This window comes from Amblyraja radiata, chromosome 1, assembly GCF_010909765.2.
Source record: "Amblyraja radiata isolate CabotCenter1 chromosome 1, sAmbRad1.1.pri, whole genome shotgun sequence".
Lineage (NCBI taxonomy): Eukaryota > Metazoa > Chordata > Chondrichthyes > Rajiformes > Rajidae > Amblyraja > Amblyraja radiata.
In genome coordinates, this window is record NC_045956.1 from 33917666 (window position 1) to 33941985 (window position 24320).

General features: G+C 48.6%; 1 protein-coding gene across 4 annotated transcripts in view; it reads left to right on the top strand.

The window, feature by feature from the left end:
* The first annotated feature begins 741 nt into the window (after window positions 1–741).
* The window catches only part of slc4a4 (solute carrier family 4 member 4), a 158448-nt gene continuing 134869 nt past the window's right edge, over window positions 742–24320 (top strand). For 3 of the 4 annotated variants that reach the window (XM_033020316.1, XM_033020335.1, XM_033020327.1), the window contains exons 1-2: window positions 742–871; window positions 6818–7003. In XM_033020316.1, the coding sequence (XP_032876207.1) occupies window positions 799–871; window positions 6818–7003 (259 nt within the window). In that variant the 5' untranslated portion in view covers window positions 742–798. The remainder of the gene's footprint in view (window positions 872–6817; window positions 7004–24320) is intronic. The other variant, XM_033020305.1, reaches the window with a different exon arrangement.

Consider the following 24320-nt stretch of genomic DNA (forward strand, 5'->3'; position numbering starts at 1 on the left):
CATTGAATTGAAATCCTCAGTCTGTCTGAACCTACCTGATCTCCCGGTTGCTCAGCACTTTAACTTCCCCTCTCATTCCCAATCTGCCCTTTCTGTCCTGGGCCTCCTCCATTGTTAGAGTGAGGCCCAGCGCAAATTGGAGGAACAGCACCTCATATTTTGCTTGAGCAGTTTACACCCCAGGAGCATGAACATTGACTTCTCTAACTTCTAATAGCCCTTGCTTTCCCCCTCTCTCCATCCCCTCCCTCTTCCTAGTTGTTACACTAGTTTCATTGCCCTCCTGTTCAGTTTCATTGTCTGTATAACTCATTTTCACCTGACCCGCAATAGACCATTTCCTTGATCATCGTTCCTTTTCTGCATGTCTTTCATTCATTTGTTCAACATCACCGCCTATATCTCTTGTTTCCCTCTCCCCTGACTCTCAGTCTGATGAAGGGTATCGACCCAGAACGTCACCTATTCCTTTTCTCCCGAGACGAAAGCCCACTGAGTTGCTGCAGCTTTTTGTGTCTCTCTTCATGTTAAAGTAAGCGAGGACTGTGTTGGCAGTCCAGGACCTGTCACATCAGGGCATGTCAAACTCAATCTGCTTTAAGAGGGCCAGGCAGAGGGGGATTATCTTGCTTATCATACCTTGCCCGCTAGTGGACCTGTCAAGGGCAGGGTGTAAGGTGCCGTGAGCTGCGGTCGTGGGCGGGTGAATGCGCCAGGGTGCACAGGCTGCCCTCCTGGCAAACTATTGTTGGTGCCAAGAACAATGCGACCAATCTTTCTTCTATTACTTACTACAGGATGGAAGATGAAGCCGTGTTAGACAGGGGAGCGTCCTTTATCAAGCACGTCTGCGACGCCGAAGAGGTGGCGGGTAGGTGAAGCAAACGTCTGTTACGTCGGTCGCCGCATGCGAGGGGCGCGGGGAGTGCCGCTGCTTTTGGTTTTGGGGGCGGTTTGGATTTTGGAGGCCGAGCTCGGAAGCTCGGGGGTTGCGAGAGAATGTTGACACTTTTGTGCTTTTGTTGCATGCTGACCAGCCAGCGGAAAGAAACTACATGATTACAATCGAGCCGTCCACAGTGTACAGATACATGATAAGGCAATAATGTTTAGTACAAGGTAATATCCGATCAAAGATAGTCCGAGGGTCACCAATGAGGCAGTAAATGTCCCTGAATCTGGAGGTGTGTGTTTTCACACTTCTATACCTCTTGGGAGAGGGGAGAAGAGGGAGTGACTGGGGTGAGACTGGTGCTTGATTATGCTGCTGGCCTTGCCAAGGCAGCGTGAGGTATAAATGGTCAATAGATGGGAGGTTGTAGATAGACACAAAAGCTGGAGTAACTCACCGGGACAGGCAGCATCTCTGGAGAGAAGGAATGGGTGACTTCAGGTTGGGACCCTTTTAGTTTAGTTTAGAGATGCAGCTCGGAAACAGGCCCTTCGGCCCACTGGGTCCGTGCCGACCAGCGATCCCCACACATTAACACTATCCTGCACTCACTAGGGACAATTTTTACATTTACCAAGCCAATTAACCTACAACCCCGTACGTCTTTGGAGTGTGGGAGGAAACCGAAGCAGTCTGAGAAAACCCACGCAGGTCACGGGGAGAACGTACAAACTCCGTACAGACAGCGCCCGTAGTCGGGATTGAACCCGGATCTCCGGCGCTGCATTCACTGTAAGGCAGCAACTCTACTGCTGTGCCACCGTGACCCCCTTCTTCAGACTGCTGTGTGAATTTGCGGTGTGATGGTCTGGGCTGCATCCACAGTTTGCAGCGATTTCTCGCGGTCTTGGATGGAGCAGTTCCCAAACCAAGCTGTGATGCATCCTGATAAAATGCAGTAGAAGTTGGTGAGCATTGTAGGGGACATGCTGAACTTCCTAAGCCTTCCGTGGAAGTAGAGGCATTGGTGTGCTCTCTTGGTCGTTGCTTCAATATGGGTGGTCCAGGAGAAGTTGTTGGTGATTTGACTCCTGGGAATTTGAAGTTTTCAACCATCTCTACTCAATGGGCCAAATGGCCTCATCATGCTCCCATGACCTGTGAACTAGTGATCTTGCAGCACAGGAACGGGCCCTTCAGCCCACAATCTCTGTGCCGAACTGATCGTAGGGAGAAGGAAGAATGGCCGACATGGCACGTCATTGATTATGTTGACTCTTCGGCCCAACTCATCCCTGCTGACTGAGATGCACCATCGACACTAGTCCCACCTGCCTGCGTTTGCCCCATATCCCTCTAAACCATTCCTTTTCCAGTCCTATCTTTCAGACAATAGACAATAGCTGCAGGAGTAGGCCATTCGGCCCGTCGAGTCAGCACCGCCATTCACTGTGATCATGGCTGATCATCCACAATCAGTACTCTGTTCCTGCCTTCTCTCCATATCCCCTGACTCTGCTATCTTTAAGAGCCCTATCTAGCTATCTTGAAAGTATCCAGAGAACCGGCCTCCACCGCTCTCTGAGGCAGGGAATTCCACAGACTCACAACTCTCTGTAAGAAAATGTGTTTCCTCGTCTCCGTTCTAAATGGCTTACCCCTTATTCTTAAACTGTGGCCCCCAGTTCTGGACTCCCCCAACATTGGGAACATGTTCCTGCCTCTAGCGTGTCCAAACCTTTAACAATCTTATACCTTTCAATAAATCCCCGCTCATCCTTCTAAACTCCAGAGGATACAAGCCCAGCCGCTCCATTCACTCGGCATATGACAGTCCCACCATCCCGGGAATTAACCTTGTAAACCTATGCTGCATTCCCTCAATAGCAAGAATATCCTTCCTCAAATTTGGAGACCAAAACTGGGGCAGAATTAGGCCATTTGGCCCATCGAGGCTACTCCGTCATTCAATCATGACTGATCTATCTTTCCCTCTCAACCCCATTTTCCTGCCTTCTCCCCATAACCTTTAACACCCTTGCTTATCAAGTATCTGTCAACCTCCGCTTTAAAATTACGCATTGACTTGGCCTCCACAGATGTCCTTGGCAATGAATTCCACAGATTCACCACCCTCTGACTAAAGAAATTCCTCCTCATCTCCTTTATTAAATGTAAGTCTTTTTATTCTGAGGCCATGACCTCTGGTCCTAGACTCTCCCACTAATGGAAACATCCTCTCCACATCCACTCATTCCATTTGCTAAGTTTCAATGAAGCGCCCCCTCATCCTTCTAAACTCCAGCGAGTCCAGGCCCAGTGCCAACAAATGCTCGTCATATGTTAACCCACTCATCCCTGGGATCATTCTTGTAAACCTCCTCTGGACCCTCTGCAATGCCAGCACATCCCTCCTCTGATATGGGGCCCAAATTATCTAGGCCTTTCACTATTGGAAAGGATATTGCATAGTTTGATTGTAGTCGTGTATGGGTGCGATTGGACTGGGTAGCACACAAACAATACTGATTTGTGCCTTCACGACTGGTCTAAATCATAAATAATTATGAAGAAATGCATTGGACCTTGCACTAACCTCAGGGAAACTGCACAGTACCACTTCCTGTTATCTGAAGACGTCCTTTCACTGTTTCCTGTGCGTTGCATTTCCCTCTTTCCGCTTGTCTGTTGCTTCACGAACCCTGCTCTTGGTTGGAAACAACTTGCCTTCACAGTTCTCTAACGGCTAACTCACCCCCTCCCTGTACACTAACACTATCCCACACACACTAGGGACAATTTACACATACACCAAGCCAATTAACCTACAAACCTGTACGTCTTTGGTGTGGGAGGAAACCAAAGATCTCGGGCGGGCGGGGGAGGGGGGGGGGGGGACCCACGCAGGTCACGGGGACTCTTGTCCATGTGACCGCTCGTTCTCTACCCAGGTTTGGGTGTGCAGCGCTGGAGTTGCTACCTCACAGCGTCAGAGACCCGAGTTCGATCCCGACTACGGGTGTTGTCTGTACCGAGTTTGTATGTTCTCCCTGTGACCACGTGGGTTTTCTCCGAGTTCTCCAGTTTCTTCCCACACTAAAAAGATGTGCAGGGTTGCAGGTTAATTGGCTTCTGTAAACGGCCTGTCCCACTTAGCGATTTTTTTTTTTGGCGACTGCCGGTGACATATCAGTGTCGCCAGAAGATTTTGAACATATCAAAATCCAGCGGCGACAAAAAAAATGTAGCGACACTTGAAAAAGCACCGCACGTCAATACGTCATCATGCCGCGTCTCCACCACATCACGCCGCAATTTTTTCGGTAACCTGAAACATCAGTCAATGATGCTGGCAGTCGCTGAAAAAATCGCCAAGTGAGACAGGCCCTTAAAGTGTAAATTGTCCCCAGTGTGTAGGATAGTGCTAGTGTACAGGGTGATCGCTGGTCGGCACGGACTCTAAAGGCCTGTTTCCGCACTGTATCTCCCAAGTAATCTAAGCAAGTTATAGGGAGATGTTGGATTGTTTTCCCAGGAGTGTAGGAGGCTGGTAAAAGTATATCAAATTGTCCCCACAATGTCTGTGCTAAACTGATGCCAAATTAAAGATATTTCCTCTGCCCACACATGACCCATACCCCTCATTCGCTACATATCCATGTCCCAGATGTCTCCTAAACACCACTACCTGCCTCCACCACCACACCGGGCAATGCATTCCAGGCCCCCATTCCAGGCCTGTGTGAAAAGGTTGCCATGCGCATAACTTTGAAACGCTACCCCTCTCACCTTTAAAGCTACGCCCTTTAGCATTTGTCATTTCCACCCTGGGCAAAACATTCTGACTGTCTACCCTATCTACAGCATGCCTCTCATAATTTTATATCCTTCTATATCAGGTCTCCCCTCAACCTCCGACGCTCCAGGGAAATAAATCTACGTTTGTCCAAACTCTCCCTGTAGTTGAAATCCCCGAATACGCTACAATGCTGAGAACTATATTCTGCACTCTGTATCTTCCCCTTTGCTCTACCTATTGTACTGGAGTTTGGCTTGAGTGTATTATCTGGCCTGATTGGGTAGCATGCAAAACAAAGCTTTTCATTGTACCTCGGTACACGTGACAGTAATAAACCTGAACATATGTGAGCTTGGTGGCATGGTGACACAGCGGTAGAGTTGCTGCCTCAGTGCCAGAGACCCAGGTTTGATCCCGGCTATGGATGCTGTCTGTACTGAGTTTGTACTTTCTCCCTGTGGCTGCGTGGGTTTTACTTTGGCTTCCTCCCACCCTTCGAAGATGTAGGTTAATTGGCTTCTGTAAAGTGTAAATTGCCCCTGGTGTGTGTAGGTTAGTGCAGGTGGTCGCTGGTGGGCACGATAGACCTGTTTCCCCGCTGTGTATCTCTAAAGTCTAATGCTGGTGTTGACGTACTGTGATGGTGGACTCCCTGCCTTCTCCTGTGGCCTCTAGTTGGAACAAGTTGTCATGTCAGCCGCTCCCAGCTACATCTGTGAATGGTACTAGCCCCTTAACCCCAGATTCCCCAGGGCTATCCCATATGATCTTGTCAGAGTGGAATTGGTCCATTCAGCCCATCCAGTCTACTCCACCATTCGATTGTGACTGATCTATCTTTTTCTCTCAACCCCATTCTCCCGCTCTCTACCTGTCACCTTTGACACTCTTACTAATCAATAATCTATCAATCTCTGCGTTAAAAATACCCAATTACTTTAGACTTTAGAGATACAGCGTGGAAACAGGCCCTTCGGCCAACTGAGTCCGCGCTCGTTGACCAGCGATCGCCCCGTACACTAGCACTATCCTACACACTAGAGTCAATTTACAATTTTACCAAAGCCAATTAACCTTCAAACCCGTACATCTTTGGAATGTGGGAGGTGACCGGTAAACCCAGGGAAAACCCACGAGATTACAGGGAGAACGTACAAACTCCGTACAGACGACATCTAAGGTCAGGATCGAACCCCGTTCCCTGGCGCTGTAAGCAGCAACTCTACCACTGTGTGGCATGTTCAATGTGAGAGGGGAAAGGCTTAATAGGAATCTGAGCGGCAATGTTTTCACACAAAGGGTGGTGGGTGTATGGATCGAGATGCCAGAGGAGGCAGTTGAGGCTGGGATTATCCCAACATTTAAGAAACAGTTAGACGAAGGCCCTGTTTCCACACTGCATCACTCTATGACTCTCTGGTTAGCAGAGGTGAGTTGGGCTGAAGGGCCTGTTTCCATGCTGAATGAGTCTACGATTGTATGCGTGACTCCAGAACAACAGCAGTGTCTCACCAGTAACTCTGAAACGTGTGCTTTCTCCAGCTGCTTCTGGCTCGCCACACCTCAACATCATTATCCCAACACCTGCCCAATTTAAATTAAATCCTCTTCCCAACCCGGGATTAGGCCTGCAGTTGTCATGACAACAGCTTTAGTACCTTCACGGAGTGTTTGTGAACTCGGTGCTATTTTACGCCATTCACCATCACAGCACGGCAGGTTGGGCCGAAGGGCCTGTGTCCACACTGTATCACTCTGACTCTAGTGTAGCCGGGGCATGTTGGTCAGTATGGGCATGTTGGGCCGAAGGGCCTGTGTCCACACTGTATCACTCTGACTCTAGTGTAGCCTGGGCATGTTGGTCAGTATGGGCATGTTGGGCCGAAGGGCCTGTGTCCACACTGTATCACTCTATGACTAGTGTAGCTGGGACATGTTGGTCAATATGGGCACGTTGGGCCGAAGGGCCTGTGTCCACACTGGTTCACTCTGTGGCTATGACATTGTTCATGTGCTGTACTGTTCTATGTTATATTAATCAATGAGCATGCTTCACTTTGAGTGCAGAGTCTGAGCCGTGCCGTTATGCAGGCTGGTGGGAGTTAACCCTTTGTCTTGCCTCGCAGGCCACCACACCGTCTACATCGGTGTTCACGTGCCGAAGAGCTACCGCAGGAGGAGGCGTCACCGGCGACGGGGAGTGGGCCAGAAGGAGAGGAGCAAAGAGCGGGAAAGGACAGCGGAAGCTTCCGACCGATCTGACACCGAGAACAATGAGGACCAGGCTGGTGGCAGCCTGTTCAAACCCCACCGTGAGTGCTGTGGTCACCTTGAGATTGGGGGGCATGGGGCAGCAACAGAGGGGGGCAGGGCATGAGGTAGCAACAGAGGGAAGGGGGGGGGGGCAGGGCAGGGAACTGGTACATATACTGGTACATGGACCAAGATTTAATATGTAGCTTTTTCACACAGAGGGTGTATGGAAGGAGCTGCCAGAAGAGGTAGTTGAGGCAGGTACTATAACAACAAGCTCGAAGGGCTGAATGGCCTCCTCCTGCACCTATTTTCGATGTAACATTTAAAGAAACATTTGGATAGGTTACTGGATACGAAAGGTGTACACTGATATAGGACGAGCGTAAATGCATGGTACTAGCTTGGTTGGCATGGACTTTGGGCTGAAGGGCCTGTTTTCATGTTGCATCTTTCAATAAATTAAAAAACAAGTCGATAGAGTGCTCAAGAATGCATAGTGAGGGTATTTTCTTTACACAGGGTGGTGGGGCTTAGAATGTGCTGCCAGGGGTGGTGGTGGAGTAGGGTTGCCAACTGTCCCGTATTAGCCGGGACATCCCGTATATTGGGCTAAATTGGTTTGTTACATATGGGACTGCCCTTGTCCCGTATTTGACTGCTGCTACTATTCGGGTCGAGGGGACTGTCGGGTGGGATCGCCGCGTCCAGCCCCACCTCACCGTCCCGACATAGTGCAGCCCATGGAGTGCAGCAGCAGCTCCTCGCCCGTGGCCCCGTCGGTCGGCAGCCCGGCCAGCTGTCCAACCTTCGGACCTTTGCTTACCGCCGACACCACTACTCATCCTTCTCATGGCCAATCATCGGTTCATGAGCTAGATGGGGTGCCGGGTTTGCATGCAGCAGAACACAAAGCCCAGTCGGCGGGCCAGCTGAGGAGTTTTAGCCTGGGCCCTGCGATGTCGCGCGCAAAGTCTGGCGCCCGGGCCAAAACTCCTCAGCTGGCCCGCCAGCTGGGCTTTGTGTGCAGTCCAGCACACGGGCCAACTCATCATTCACCCAGCCACGGCCAAGTCGGGCAACGAATTGCCGTCGGGAATTTGTCCCTTATTTTGACCCTTTGTCCCTTATTTGGGAGTGGGAAAGTTGGCAACCCTATGGTGGAGGCTGATACGGTAGTGGTTTAAGAGGCTTTTGGATAGAATGGCTATGTCCTGTGTTACGCCAGAGACCTGGCACTTTTATTCCTTGGAGTGCCGGAGAGTGAAGGGTAATCTTATAAAGATATATTAAAATCATGAGAGGATTGTATTGGATAAATCAGTCTTTTGCCCAGAGTAAGGGAATGAAGATCCAGAGAACATAGCTTTAAGGTGAGTGGGGTGGGGGTGGGGTGTGAAGATTTAATAGGAACCTGAGGGGTAACTTTTTTTACACAGAGGGTGGTGGATGTATGGAAAGAGGTGCCGGAGGAGTTAGCTGAGGCTGGGACTGTTGCAACATTTAAGAAACATTTAGACAGGTACATGGATAGGACAGGTTTAGAGGGATACCCACCACCTTTTGTGTAAAGAAAATTGTTACCCCTATTAAATCTTTTCCCCCTGCGTCATCTGGTTCCTGATTCCTCAACTCTGTGCATGCCCTCTATCTGATCTTCCATATCAAACAAAAGGGACTAGCTTAGATGGGCCACCTTTGTGTGCAGGGATGAGTTGGGCTGAAGGGCCTGTTTTAGTTCTCTGCCACCCTGTGGCTCCAGACTGATTGAGGAGTCGGGATGGTGTCGGACGGTGCAGCGGTTTTTCCCCGCTGATGCACAGAGACATGGGTGGAATTATACGCTAGACAGGACTCAGTTTCTGATATCCACGGGATTATGCAGCTCCAGTCTGAAGAAGGGTCTCGACCCGAAACGGCACCCATTCCTTCTCTCCAGAGATGCTGCCTGACTCGCTGAGTTACTCCAGCGTTTTGTCTCCACCTTCGAGTCCCCAGCCCCCACCTCACTCTGACAGACATTACTTCAGATAAGTTTAGAGATACAGCTCGGAAACAGGCCCTTCGGCCCACCGAGTCCTCGCCGACCAGCGATCCCCGTAGATTAACACTATCCTACACACACTAGGAACAAATTACACTTATACAAAGCCAATTTAACTACAAACCAGTATGTCTTTGGAGTGTGGGAGGAAACTGAAGATCCCGGAGAAAACCCACATGGTCACGGGGAGAAAGTACAAACTCCGTACAGACAGCGCCCGTAGTCGGGATCGAACCCGGGACTCTGGCGCTGTGAGCACAGTAAGGCAGCAACATCGAACAGTACAGCACAGGAACAGGCCCTTCGGCCCACAATGTCTGCCACGCGGTCACGGGGAGAACGTACAAACTCCATACAGAGCAGCACCCACAATGATGCCAACTCTCCTCGGCCTGCACGTGATCCATATCCTTCCATTCCCTGCATATCCATGTGCCTATCCAAAAGTCTCTCAAACATCACCATTGTATCTGCCTCTACCACCACCCCTGGCAACGCATTACAGGCCCCCCACCACCCTCTGTATAAGCAGAAATACTTCCCCGGACATCCCCTTTAAATTTTGCCACTCTCACCATAAAGCTGTGCCCTCTAGTATTTAACATTTCCACCCCGTGGAAAAGGTTCTGACTGTCTACCCTGTCTTTGCCTCTCGTAATTTTCTAGACCTATCAGGGTGGCACAGTTGCGAAGCGATAGGTTTGGTGCCTCATGGCGGCAGAGATCCTGGTTCGATCCTGACTACAGGTGCTGCCTGTATGGAGTTTGCGTCCTCTCCCTGAGACTGTGTGGGTTTTCTCCGGGTGCTCTGGTTTCATTCCTCACCAAAGACGTGCAGGTTTGTAGGCTAATTGGCTTCTGTAAATTGTAGATTGTCCCGATTGTGTCTGTGGTGAGGAGGGGCAAGATCGGGAGCTCAGTGGATACTTTGTAAGGCAGATATAGATAGATTCTTGATCAGTGCGGGTGTCAGGGGTTACGGGGAGAAGGCAGGAGAATGAGGTTAGGAGGGAGAGATAGATAAGCCATGATTGAATGGCGGAGTAGTCCTAATTCTGAATCCTATCACATGACCTTATGACCTCTTCCTTGCCCCCACTGTCTTCCCATACAACATAGAGTGGTAGAGCTCAGGAATAGGCCCATCGGCCCTCAGTGGCCATTTTGACCTGCTTTTCACTGTTCATCGGGAAAAGGAATATAATAAACCTAAGCCTAAATACGATCTGATCTCATCTGCCTGCAGGTGATCCATTTCCCTCCATTCCCTGCATATCCATGTGCCTGTCTAAAAGCCTTTTAAACACCACTATCGTATCTGCCTCCACCACCACCACCTCTGGCCAACGCGTTCCAGGCACCCTGTGCATAAAAAAAAACCCCATGCCCCGCACATCTCCTTTAAACCCCATGCCCCGCACATCTCCTTTAAACCCCCTATCCCGCACATCTCCTTTAAACTTTGTCCTCCTCACCTTTATAGCTATGAAGAAGGGCCTGTTGCCATGCCGATTCTCCAAACTGTAAACTTCCTGGAGCTGTGGTCAGGAGTGCCGACTTATTCAATGTCCCCAATGCTGGTTCCTCGCTCAGGTGGAATATTACCCTCATCGATCTCTCTTATGCCTCATCTCTGGGACCTTCTTCCCTCCAGCGAGGCCGGTATGTGCAGTCGTTATAGTTTAGTTTAGGTTAGAGATACAGCACGGAAACAGGCACATTGGCCCATTTGAGTCCACGCTGACTAGGGTTTCCCAAACTCCCATATTATCCGGGACATCCCATATATTGGGCTAAATTGGTTCGTCCCGTATGGGACCGCCTATGTCCCATGTTTGACTGCTACTACTCTGGTCGAGGGGACTGTCGGGTCGGAGTGCCGCGTTCGGTCCCGCCTCACCCTTCCCGACGTAGTGCAGCCCATGGAGTGCAGCAGCAGCACCTCGCCTGTGGCCCCGTCGGTCGGCAGCCCGGCCAGCTGTCCGACCTTCGGACCTTCGCTTACCGCCGACACCACCACCCCTCCTTCTCATGGTCGATCATCGGTTCATGAGTTGGATGGGGTGCCGGACTTTGCACGCGACATCACTCGGCCCGGGCCAAAACTCCCCAGCTGACCCGCCGGCTGGGCTTAGTGTGCAGTCCAGCACCCGGGCCAACTCATCATTCACCCAGCCATGGCCGAGTCGGTCAACGAATTGGCGTCGAGAATTTGTCCCGTATTTTGACCTTTTGTCCCTTATTTGGGAGTGAGAAAGTTGGCAACCCTCTGTACAGGAGCAAGCTCTTCCATGTGGAAGAGGGGCATTTTATGCTGATTTTATGCTGATTGGCAATAGCCCAGACACTCGCACTATCCTACACACTAGGGGCAATTTACAGAAGCCAATTAATTAGCCAACAATGTGGGAGGAAGCCCAAGCAGTCACAGGGACAACGTACAAACTCCGTACAGACAGCACCCGTAGTCAGGATCTCTGGCGCAGTGAGGCAGCAATTCCACTGCTGCACCACCGTGCCTGGTTTTTGGTTTTAAAGCACCTTTGCCAAAAGGCCTGGACGTGATTTTAGTAAGGGTTTTACAGAGCGTGCTCAAGACCTACAGGTCAGCATGGCCTCATTAACTCGATGAGTTCACTGTGGAACCTAGCCTGGCCATTGGGCGACCAGCCGACTTTAATCCTTAGATCTGTGAGTGTGCTTAAATTAGCCCGGCTTTGCAAATCCACTGCTAAAGTCCATGCACGCTATTCACATGCTGCTATTATAGAGATGTATAACATCAAGAGGGCAACAGCCAGGGTGAATGCACAGCCTATTCCCCAGGGTGGGAGAATCGAGAACAGGACATGGGTTTAAGGTGAGGAGGGGAAAGATTTAATAGGAACCTGAGGGGCAACTTTTTCCACACAAAGGGAGGTGGGTGTATGGAACGTGCTGCCGGAAGAACCTTAACTCTTTATTCACCCTTCGTTCGAGTGTAGAAAAGAGGAGCTACAGACCCTGGTGTGCTAACAAAAATGACACAGTTGCTGGAGTAACTTAGTGGGCCAGACAGCAGACAGCATCTCTGAAGAAGGGTCCCGACCTGAAACGTCACCTGTCCATGTTCTCGAGAGATGCTGCCTGACCCGCTGAGTTACTCCAGCACTCTGTGGGTTTGTTTTGTGTAAACCAGCATTTGTAGTTCTTTCTTTTCAGGTAATAGGTGGACACAGGTGGATAGGCAGATGGTTACCTTTGACCAGAGGCCATAGGTTTAAGGTGGGGGAGGGGAGATTTGGAACCATATAACCATATAACAATTACAGCACGGAAACAGGCCATCTCGACCCTTCTAGTCCGTGCCGAACACGTATTCTCCCCTAGTCCCATATACCTGCGCTCAGACCATAACCCTCCATTCCTTTCCCGCCCATATAACTATCCAATTTATTTTTAAATGATAAAAACGAACCTGCCTCCACTAGAAGCTCATTCCACACAGCCACCACTCTCTGAGTAAAGAAGTTCCCCCTCATGTTACCCCTAAACTTCTGTCCCTTAATTCTCAAGTCATGTCCCCTTGTTTGAATCTTCCCTACTCTCAGTGGGAAAAGCTTATCCACGTCAACTCTGTCTATCCCTCTCATCATTTTAAAGACCTCTATCAAGTCCCTCTATCTTAACCTTCTGCGCTCCAAAGAATAAAGCCCTAACTTGTTCAACCTTTCTCTGTAACTTAGTTGCTGAAACCCAGGCAACATTCTAGTAAATCTAGTAAATCTCCTCTCTATTTTGTTGACATCCTTCCTATAATTAGGCGACCAAAATTGTACACCATACTCCAGAATTGGCCTCACCAATGCCTTGTACAATTTTAACATTACATCCCAGCTTCTATACTCAATGCTCTGATTTATAAAGGCCAGCACACCAAAAGCTTTCTTTACCACCCTATCTACATGAGATTCCACTTTCAGGGAACTGTGCACAGTTATTCCCAGATCCCTCTGTTCACCTGCATTCTTCAATTCCCTACCATTTACCATGTACGTCCTATTTTGATTTGTCCTGCCAAGATGTAGCACCTCACACTTATCAGCATTAAACTCCATCTGCCATCTTTCAGCCCACTCTTCCAACTGGCATAAATCTCTCTGTAGACTTTGAAAAACCACTTCATTATCCACAACCCCACCTATCTTAGTATCATCTGCATACTTACTAATCCAATTTACCACACCATCATCCAGATCATTGATGTACATGACAAACAACAGTGGACCCAACACAGATCCCTGTGGCACCCCACTAGTCACTGGCCTCCAACCTGACAAACAGCCATCCACCATTACTCTGGCATCTCCCATTCAGCCACTGTTGAATCCATCTTGCTGAGGGGTAATCTATTCACACAAAAGGTGGTGGGTTTACGGAACGAGCTGCTGGAGGAGGTAGTTGAGGCAGGTAGTATGGCAACATTTAAGAATGTTGGACAGGTACACGTGTATGTTATAAAGGAACTGCAGATGCTGGTTTACACAGAATAGACACAAAATGCTGGAGTAACTCAGCGGGACAGGCAGCATCTCTGGAGAGAAGGAATGTGCGACGTTTCAGGTTGAAACCCTTCTTCAGACAGGTACATGGATTGGAAAGGTTTTGAGGGATATGGGCCAAGCACAGGCAGGTGGGACTGGTGTATTTGGGGCATGTTGGCTGTGTGGGCGTTGGGCCAAAGGGCCTGTTTCCATGCTGTACCACTCGATGACTATGAAAGTTTTCCTCAAGCGACAAGTTCAGTTCCGTTCATGATGCGGAACCTTCAATTCTATAAGGACTTGTTGACCTCTCTGTCCTGCACACAGGTCATTGAAGGCCAACACGCCAGCAGGTGGGACTGGTGTAGATAAGACATGTTGGGAAGTTGGGCCAAAGGGCCTGTTTTCACGCTGTATGACTCTGACTTGGAAGCCGCTGAGTTACTCCAGCACTGTGTGCCCTTTAGTGTAAACCAGCATGTGCCGTTCCATGTTTGGAAGTTTATAAGCTTTCTAATGGCGTTGACCTGTGCAGCCAGCAGTGATAAGATTTCAGGAAGGACATGGGGATTCAGGAATGCAGGGAAGGAGTGGAACTCATCCAAGGTCCTGCCGAATGTGCATCGAGTGTACACTCACATTCACCACCCCTGCCATGGCTGTCTACACAGTGCAGAGTTACCATGGCCACGCACTCACACACTCACGCACTCACTCACTCGCCCCTGCCATGGCTGCCTACACCAGTGCAGTTACCATGGCCACGCACTCACGCACTCACTCACTCACCCCTGCCATGGCTGCCTACACCAGTGCAGTTACCATGGCCACTCTCTCACTCACACACAGGCAGCAATCACTTTACCCAATTTAAAAAGGGGTGAGGGGGGAGTTATGGTAATCTCCCATAATCGTCAGAGGTCAGTCAAGCGAAATTAATAGTTTGTTAATTTAAAATTAATCAGTTTAAAAGGAATACGCGGTCATTAACAGAGTGGCTAATCTGACCGGCTAATGTCACAGCGCGGAGTGGGTGAATGGCTGGCTGTCGATGGGTTCATTCACATCACAGATGCTGCGGACAGAGACAAGGTTCTCATTGTCAGCAACTGGTGCTGGGCTGACTCGCTGCTCGTCCTACACTCTGTGAAACATGATGTAGAGAGGGTGGGGGGGGGGGGGGGGGGGAGGAGAGAGAGAGAGAGAGAGAGAGAGAGAGATTCAGAGAGCGAACCAGGGGCCACAGTTTAAGAATTAAGGGGAAGCCATTTGGAACTGATACGAGGAAAATCCTTTTCACCCGGAGAGTTGTGAATTAGTGGAATTCTCTACCTCAGAAGGCAGTGGAGGCCGACACTGGATACATTCAAAAGAGAGTTAGATAGAGCTCTTAGGGCAGGCGGAATCAAGGGATATGGGGAGAAGGCAGGAATGGGGCACTGATTGGGGATGATCACATTGAATGGCGGTGTTGGTTCGAAGCACCGAATGGCCTACTCCTGCACCTATTATCTGTTTCTATAGAGAGAGAGAGAGTGTGGTTGAGAGACAGAGTGTGTGTGTGTGTGGTAGAGAGAGAATGTGTGTGTGTGTCAGAAAGAGTGTATTGGAGAGAGGGCGAGTGAGAGAGAGTGTCAGAAAGTGTTAGGGAGGTGAGAGAGCAAGTGTGTGAGAGTTCGATCCTGTGTGTGGGAGGGTTAGAGAGACAGACAGAGAGACGGATACAGAGTGTTAGAGAGAGAGAGAGAGTGTGTAAAAGAAGAGGGAAGAGAGCCTATGTCAGAGATATAGAGTGTCAGCGAGAGAGAGTCAGAAAGAGTTTGTATAAGGGTGAGAGAGAGAGAGCCAGAGAGAGAATATGAGAGAGTATTAGGCAGTGTGTGTGTGTGCCAGAGTGAGATCATATCAGCTCCACATCCCACACAACATAGAAACATAGACAATAGGTACAGCAGTAGGTCATTCAGCCCTTCGAGCCAGCACTGCCATTCAATAGGATCATGAATGATCACCCATCATCAGTATCCCGTTCCTGCATTCTCCCCATAACTCTTGATTCCATTAGCCCTAAGAACTAAATCTAACTCTCTTGAAAACATCCAGTGAATTGGCCTCCACTGCCTTCTGTGGCAGAGAATTCCACAGATTCACAACTCTCCGGGTGTGAACTCTAAATGGCCTACCTCTTAATCTTAAACTGACCCCTGGTTCTAGACTCCCTCAACATCAACATCGGGAACATTTATTCTGCATCGAGCCTGTCCAATCCTTTAAGAATTTGATATGTTTCTATAAGATCTCCTCTCATCCTAAATTCCAGTGAATACAAGCTAAGTCGATCCATTCTTTCATCATATCACAGTCCCGCCATCCCGGGAATTAACCTGGTGAACCTGCGCTGCACTCCCGCAATAGCAAGAATGTCCTTCCTCAAATTAAGAGACCAAAACTGCACACAATACTCCAGGTGCGGTCTCACCAGGGCCTGTACAACTGCAGTAGGACCTCTTTGCTCCTAAACTTAAATCCAACACATCATCAATATTTCTGTCCCCTCCAAAGATCCTGCCACAGGTCACATCTTCCATCCACGTACCTTTCTGCTCCCTCCGCATCTCCCAGGTTAACTCATCCCTTCCCACCCAAACCACCCCCTCCCCAGGTACCTTCCCCTGCAACCTCAGGAGATGTAACACCTGTCCCTATACCACCTCCCTTATCTTTGTCCAGGGCCCCCGACAGTCCTTCCATGTGCACCTCCTCCAACCTCGTCCACTGCATCGCGAGTTCCAGTACATCGGCAAGACAAGGTCTACTGGATCTCCTGGTTGCTAAACACTTTAACTCACTCCCCTTGCCATTCCCACACTGACCTTGCTGTCTTGGGCCTCCTCCATTGCCAGAGCAAACTGGAGGAGCAGCACCTCATATTCCGCTTGGGCCGCTTGGGCAGCTTGCACCCCAGCGGCATGAACACTGAATTCTCCAATTTTAAACTATACCTCCATTTCTCCCTCCCCCTCACCTGCCTGCATTTAGTCCATATTCCTCCAAGCCTGTCCTATCCATGTACCTGTCTAACTGTTTCTCAAATGTTGGGATAGTCCCAGCCTCAACTACCTCCTCTGGCAGCTTGTTCCATATACCCATCACCCTTTGTGTGAAAAGATTACCTCTCAGATTCCTATTAAATCTTTTCCCCTTCACCTTGAACCTATGTCCTCTGGTCCTCGATTCCCCTACTCTGGGAAAGAGACTGTTCATCTACCCGATCTATTCCTCTCATGATTTTATGATGGTTTTCACCAGTGTTTACTTCTTACCTACCACTTTGTCCTGCCTCTCCTCTCTTCCAGCTTCCTGCTCCCCCCCCCCAATTAGCCTGAAGGAGGGTCTTGTCCAGAGATGGGGTCTGACCCACTGAGTAACTCTAGCACTTTTATTATTTCTTTTTTGGGTGGATATATCAATTGCAAGGGAGCATTGGCTACAAGGTGAGAGGGGGATACATTTGAAGGAGATGTGCGGGGCAAGTTTTGTTTACACAGGTGGTGGGTGTCTGGAACGCGCTGCCAGGGGTGGTGGTGGAGGCAGATATGATAGTGGTGCTTAAGAGACTTTTAGACAGGCACATGGATATGCAGGGAATGGAGGGTTACGGATCATATCGAGGCAGAGAAGAGTTGGTCTTGGTATCATGTTCGGCACAGACATTGTGGGCCGAAGGGCCTGCTCCTATTCTTATAGAGGTGTACAAAATCATGAGTGGAATAGATCAGGCAATCTCAAGAATCTCTTGTCCAGAGTAGGCAAATCAAGAACCAGAGGGTATAGGTTTAAGTTGAGAGGGGAAAGATTTAATAGGAACGTGAGAGGTGACTGTTGTACGTGGTGGTGGGTGTGTGGAACAAGCTGCCGGAGGAGGTAGTTGAGGCAGGTACTATCGTAACATTTAAGAGACATTTGGACAGGTACATGGATTGGACGGGATTAGAGGGATAGGGAGCAAACGTGGGCAGGTGGGACTAGTGTAGATGGGGCATGATAGTCGGTGTGGGCAGGATGTGTTGAAGGGCCTGTTTCCAGGCCGAGCTGGTCGTATGATGCCTGACTTTCCTCTGGACCCGCTAACCTGTTTCCCAAAGGATGGGTCCACATTCCCGCAGGAGGTGGGAGGGTGTAGCTTGTCCCTGGGTGTGCAGGCCGCACCCTGGCTGTTATTTTTAGTGGTGAACAACTGGTGCCACAGTTGGGCGGTGAGATAATCAGGGGATTGGTGTCAGCGAGCCCAGCAAATGTTGTTAGTGGAATCTCGGGGCTTAATCCTCATGGGGGTCAAAGGTCTGCCCACGCTTGGACTTTCTCCCGTCATGCTGATTACATTTTAATCTCCGGGCTGTCGGTTAGTTCCCCGCGGATATGTTTTTAACAGATGAGACATTGACAAAATGGTTTCCCTTCTCTGACCCGCTGAGTTACTCCAGCACCCTGTGTCCATGTTCTCCAGAGATGCTGCCTGACCCGCTGAGTTACTCCAGCACTCTGTGTCCATGTTCTCCAGAGATGCTGCCTGATCCGCTGAGTTATGCCCCTGTCCCACTTAGGAAACCTGAACGGAAACCTCTGGAGACTTTGCGCCCCACCCAAGGTTTCCGTGCGGTTCCCGGAGGTTTTTGTCAGTCACCCTACTTGCTTCCACTACCTGCAACCTCCGGGAACCGCACAGAAACCTTGGGTGGGGCGCAAAGTCTCCAGTGGTTTACGTTCAGGTTTCTTAAGTGGGACGGGTATTACTCCAGCACTTTGTGTATGTCTTCGGTGTAAACCAGCATCTGCAGTTCCTTCCTATACGGAAAACCTAGAATGTTGATTAGAGGTGATTGGACGTGGAACATAGAATTCAGAACAATATGCACAGGAACAGGCCATTTGGCCCACTGACTATATAACCATATAACAATTACAGCACGGAAACAGGCCATCTCGGCCCTTCTAGTCCGTGCCGAACACTTACTCTCACCTAGTCCCATCTACCTGCACTCAGACCATAACCCTCCATTCCTTTCCCGTCCATAAACCTATCCAATTTACTTTTAAATGATAAAATCGAACCTGCCTCCACCACTTCCACTGGAAGCTCATTCCACACAGCTACCACTCTCTGAGTAAAGAAGTTCCCCCTCATGTTACCCCTAAACTTTTGTTCCTTAATTCTCAAATCGTGTCCTCTTGTTTGAATCTTCCCTACTCTACATGCAGCACTCTACATCATGCCCATTGTTCTATCTATTGCCTTTGTGCTTGCCTTGATTGTATTTATGTGCAGTATTATCAAATTTAATTGGATGGTATGCAGACGCAAAAAATATGTTCCCGATGTTGGAACCAGGGGCCACAATTCAAGAATAAGGGGTAGGCCATTTAGAACGGAGATGAGGAAAAACTTTTTCACCTAGAAAGTTGTGAATCTGTGGAATTCTCTGCCTCTGAAGGTAGTGGAGGCCAATTCTCTGGATGCTTTCAAGAGAGAGTTAGATAATGATAGCGGAGTCAAGTGATATGGGGAGAAGGCAGGAACGGGGTACTGATTGTGGATGATCAGCAATGATCACAATGAATGGCGGTGCTGGCTCGAAGGGCCTAATGGCCTACTCCAGCACCTGTTGTCTATTGAACACAGCTTTTCACTGTACCTTATAGTACACTAGGCAATAATAAACCTGAACCTAAGCTAAAACCAACTCTTTACGTGGAGTTTGCACGTTCTCCCTGTGAGCATGTGGGTTTCCTCCGGGTGCTCCAGTTTCCTCCCACATCCCAATGACGTGCGGATTTGTAGGTTAATTGACCTCTGTAAATTGCTCCTAGTGTGTAGGGAGTGGATGAGAAAGTGGGATAACATACAACTAGTGATTGGTGGTCGGCATGGGTTCAGTGGGCTGAAGGGCCTGTTTCCGTGCTGTATGTTTCAATCTGTCGATCGAGTCACAAGCCCCGGGGTTACTCTAAGGAGACCAGGCCCATTAACTCCTATACCGCAGATGCTGAAAAATCTGAAATTAAAAAGAAACAAGTACTTGGTTGGGGAAGCAGCATCAGGGGAGGGAAGAAACAAGAGTCAACGTTTCAGCATGGTGGCCCTTGGTCGGGGATGGTTATTGAAGGAAATGGAGATGTCTAAAGGAAGGTCCCAACCCGAAACATCACCTATCCATGTTCTCCACAAATGCTGCCTGACCCGCTGAGTTACTCCAGCACTCTGTGTCCTTTTGTTGATGTAGGGATGGGAGATCTGTTGTGGGCTGGAGATAAGGGGCAATCAAACGAAGAGGCCATTATGGCAGGAAGCAACAATGTAGAGAAGATGAAAAGGCAGAGTGATTAAGTTCAAGTTCAAGTTCAAGTTAGTTTATTGTCATGTGTCCCTGTATAGGACAATGAAATTCTTGCTTTGCTTAAGCACACAGAAAATAGTAGGCAGTTACTACAAAACAGATAAATGTGTCCATATACCATGATATAAATATATACACACATGAATAAATAAACTGATAGTGCAAATAACAGAAAGTGGTTGGTAATAATCAGAGTTTTGTCCGAGCCAGGTTTAATAGCCTGATGGCTGAGGGGAAGTAACTATTCCTGAACAATTATGGGTGGAATGTGGAAGGAATGTTGAAAGTCCGGGAATGTTGATTATCAGTACGTGCTGAGCCTGAGAACATGGACAGGTAGACACAAAATGCTGGAGTAACTCAGCAGGACAGGCAGCATCTCTGGAGAGAAGGAATGGGTAACGTTTCGGGTCACGACCGTTCTGTAGATGGATAGGTACGTTTCAGCCTGGGACCGTGGTAAACTCGTTCCAAAGCCTCCACATGTATGCACTCAGTATTCTAGTGTAGTTTAGTTTAGAAAATACAGTGTGGAAACAGGCCCTTCGGCCCACCGGTTACACACCGACCAACAATCACCCGTTCAAACTAGTTCTATCCCACACACTAGGGATAATTTACAGAAGCCAATTAACCGACAAACCTGCACGTTTTGGGATTGTGGGAAGAAAAAGGAGAACCCGCAGAAAACCCACGCAGTCACGGGGAGAACGTACAAACTCCCGTAGACTGCACCCATAGTCAGTATTGAACCCGGGTCTCTGGTGCTGTGAGGCAGCAACTCTACCGCTGCGCCACCGTGCCACCGTCAATATTATGTGTACTCAGTATTCTCCTATATTCTGAATGGCAGTGAGTGACCTGACCAGACATGCAGGATAAACTTGCACCTCCTCCAACCTCATCTACTGCATCCACTGTTCCAGGTGTCAACTTCACTACATCGGCGAGACCAAGCGCAGGCTCGGCGACCGTTTCCCTGAACACCTCCGCACAATCCGTTGTAACCTACCTGATCTCCCGGTTGTTCAGCACTTCAACTCTCCCTCCCATTCCCACACTGACCTTTCTGTCCTGGGCCTCCTCCACTGTCAGAATGAGGTCCAGCACAAATTGGAGGAACAGCACCTCATATTTCGCTTGGGCAGCTTACATCCCAGCGGTATGAACATTGACTTCTCCAACTTCAAGTAACCCTTGCTTTCCCTCTCTCTCCATCCCCTCCCCGTTCCCAGTTCTCCCACCAGTCTTACTGTCTCCGACTATATTCAATCTCTATCCCGCCCACTCCCCTGACATCAGTCTGAAGAAGGGTCTTGACCCGAAACGTCACCCATTCCTTCTCTCCAGAGATGCTGCCTGTCCCGCTGAATTACTCCAGCATTTTGTGTCTACCATGTGGGATAAAGGTCTCTGCTCACAGCACCACCCTCCCCTACAACACACAAACCCACAGGCATTTGTTGACAGTTTAGATGTTGCATTGATATTGAAATAGACTATGGAATGTATGAATTATTGATCTCAATGCATCTGGAGATCTGTTGCAATTGAGAACTTGTTAAACATTTATGTGTGGAGGCAGTTACCAGGAGTTACTGACTGGCAAGTGGAGGAAATCCAACTAATTAACTCTTTCGTGAACATGAATAGCTGACATTTCGGACCGGGACCTTACTTCTGACACAAAATATCACCTATCCATGTTCTCCAGAGATGCTGCCTGACCCGCTGAGTTACTCCTGCGCTCTGTGTCCATGTTCTCCAGAGATGCTGCCTGTCCTGCTGAGTTACTCCAGCACTTTGCTTTTAACCAAAACATTGGGGGAGGATATTACAGTGGCAGATTTGCAAGTCATTTTTGTCAAGGGTAGAAGGTTTCTGTAACAATGCTGAACTCTCCCCGGTGCAGTTGCCCCCAGCAATGTTGACTCTACAAGGTGTGCGTCACTCACATACCAAAGCCACGCAAGGGAAGAGGTCGACATGCTGCTCCCAAGTTCCTCAACTGTTTTACATCAGGAAGCTTTTGTTCTGTACCTGCTGTCAACATTCACGTCACACGCCTAAAACAAAATTGAAAGCGCACACCTCCAGGTTAACATAGAAACATAGAAAATAGGTGCAGGAGTAGGCCATTCGGCCCTTCGAGCCTGCACCGCCATTCAATATGATCATGGCTGATCATCCAACTCAGTATCCTGTACCTGCCTTCTCTCCATACCCCCTGATCCCTTTAGCCACAAGGGCCACATCTAACTCCCTCTTAAATATAGCCAATGAACTGTCCTCAACTACCTTCTGCGGGAGAGAATTCCACAGATTCACCACTCTCTGTATGAAAAAAGTTTTCCGCATCTCGGTCCAAAAGATTTCCCCTTTATCCTTAAACTGTGACCCCTTGTTCTGGACTTCCCCAACATCGGGAACAATCTTCCTGCATCTAGCCTGTCCAACCCCTTAAGAATTTTGTAAGTTTCTATAAGATCCCCCCTCAATCTTCTAAATTCTAGCGAGTACAAACCGAGTCTATCCAGTCTTTCTTCATATGAAAGTCCTGACATCCCAGGAATCAGTCTGGTGAACCTTCTCTGTACTCCCTCTATGGCAAGAATGTCTTTCCTCAGATTAGGAGACCAAAACTGTACGCAATACTCCAGGTGTGGTCTCACCAATACCCTGTACAACTGCAGTTGAACCTCCCTGTTCCTATACTCAAATCCTTTTGCTATGAATGCTAACATACCATTCGCTTTCTTCACTGCCTGCTGCACCTGCATGCCTACTTTCAATGACTGGTGTACCATGACACCCAGATCTCTTTGCATCTCCCCCTTTCCTAATCGGCCACCATTCAGATAATAATCTACTTTCCTGTTTTTGCCACCAAAGTGGATAACCTCACATTTATCCACACTATACTGCATCTGCCAAACATTTGCCCACTCACCCAGCCTATCCAAGTCACCTTGCAGCCTCCTAGCATCCTCCTCACAGCTAAGACTGCCCCCCAGCTTCGTGTCATCCACAAACTTGGAGATGTTGCATTCAATTCCCTCGTCCAAATCATTAATATATATCGTAAATAGCTGGGGTCCCTGAACTGAGCCTTGCAGTACCCCACTGGAAAGGACCCCTTTACTCCTATACTTTGCTTCCTGTCTGCCAGCCAGTTCTCTATCCACATCAATACTGAACCCCCAATACCGTATGCTTTAAGTTTGTATACTAATCTCTTATGTGGGACCTTGTCGAAAGCCTTCTGAAAGTCCAGATATAACACATCCACTGGTTCTCCCTTATCCACTCTACTAGTTACATCCTCGAAAAATTCTATAAGATTCGTCAGACATGATTTACCCTTCATAAATCCATGCTGACTTTGTCCAATGATTTCACCACTTTCCAAATGTGCTGCTATCCCATCTTTAATAACTGATTCTAGCAGTTTCCCCACTACCGATGTTAGACTAACTGGTCTGTAATTTCCCGTTTTCTCTCTCCCTCCCTTTTTAAAAAGTGGTGTTACATTAGCTACCCTCCAATCCTCAGGAACTACTCCAGAATCTAAAGAGTTTTGAAAAATTATCACTAATGCATCCACTATTTCTGGGGCTACTTCCTTAAGTACTCTAGGATGCAGCCTATCTGGCCCTGGGGATTTATCGGCCTTTAATCCATTCAATTTACCTAACACCACTTCCCGGCTAACCTGGATTTCACTCAGTTCCTCCATCTCATTTGACCCTCGGTCCTCTGCTATTTCCGGCAGATTATTTATGTCTTCCTTAGTGAATTCAGAACCAAAGTAGTTATTCAATTGGTCTGCCATGTCCTTGTACCCCATGATCAATTCACCCGTTTCTGACTGCAAGGGACCTACATTTGTTTTAACTAATCTTTTTCTCTTCACATATCTATAAAAGCTTTTGCAGTCAGTTTTTATGTTCCCTGCCAGTTTTCTTTCATAATCTATTTTCCCTTTCCTAATTAGGCCCTTTGTCCTCCTCTGCTGGTCTCTGAATTTCTCCCAGTCCTCTGGTAGGCTGCTTTTTCTGGCTAATTTGTACGCTTCATCTTTTGTTTTGATACTATCCCTGATTTTCCTTGTTATCCACGGATGCACTACCTTCCCCGATTTATTTTTTTGCCAAACTGGGATGAACAATTGTTGTAGTTCATCCATGCAGTCTTTAAATGCCTTCCATTGCATATCCACCGTCAACCCATTAAGAATCAATCGCCAGTCTATCTTGGCCAATTCACGTCTCATACCCTCAAAGTTACCTTTCTTTAAGTTCAGAACCCTTGTTTCTGAATTAGTTATTTCACTCTCTATCCTAATGAAGAACTCAACTATATTATGGTCACTCTTGCCCAAGGGGGCACGTACAACAAGACTGCTAACTAACCC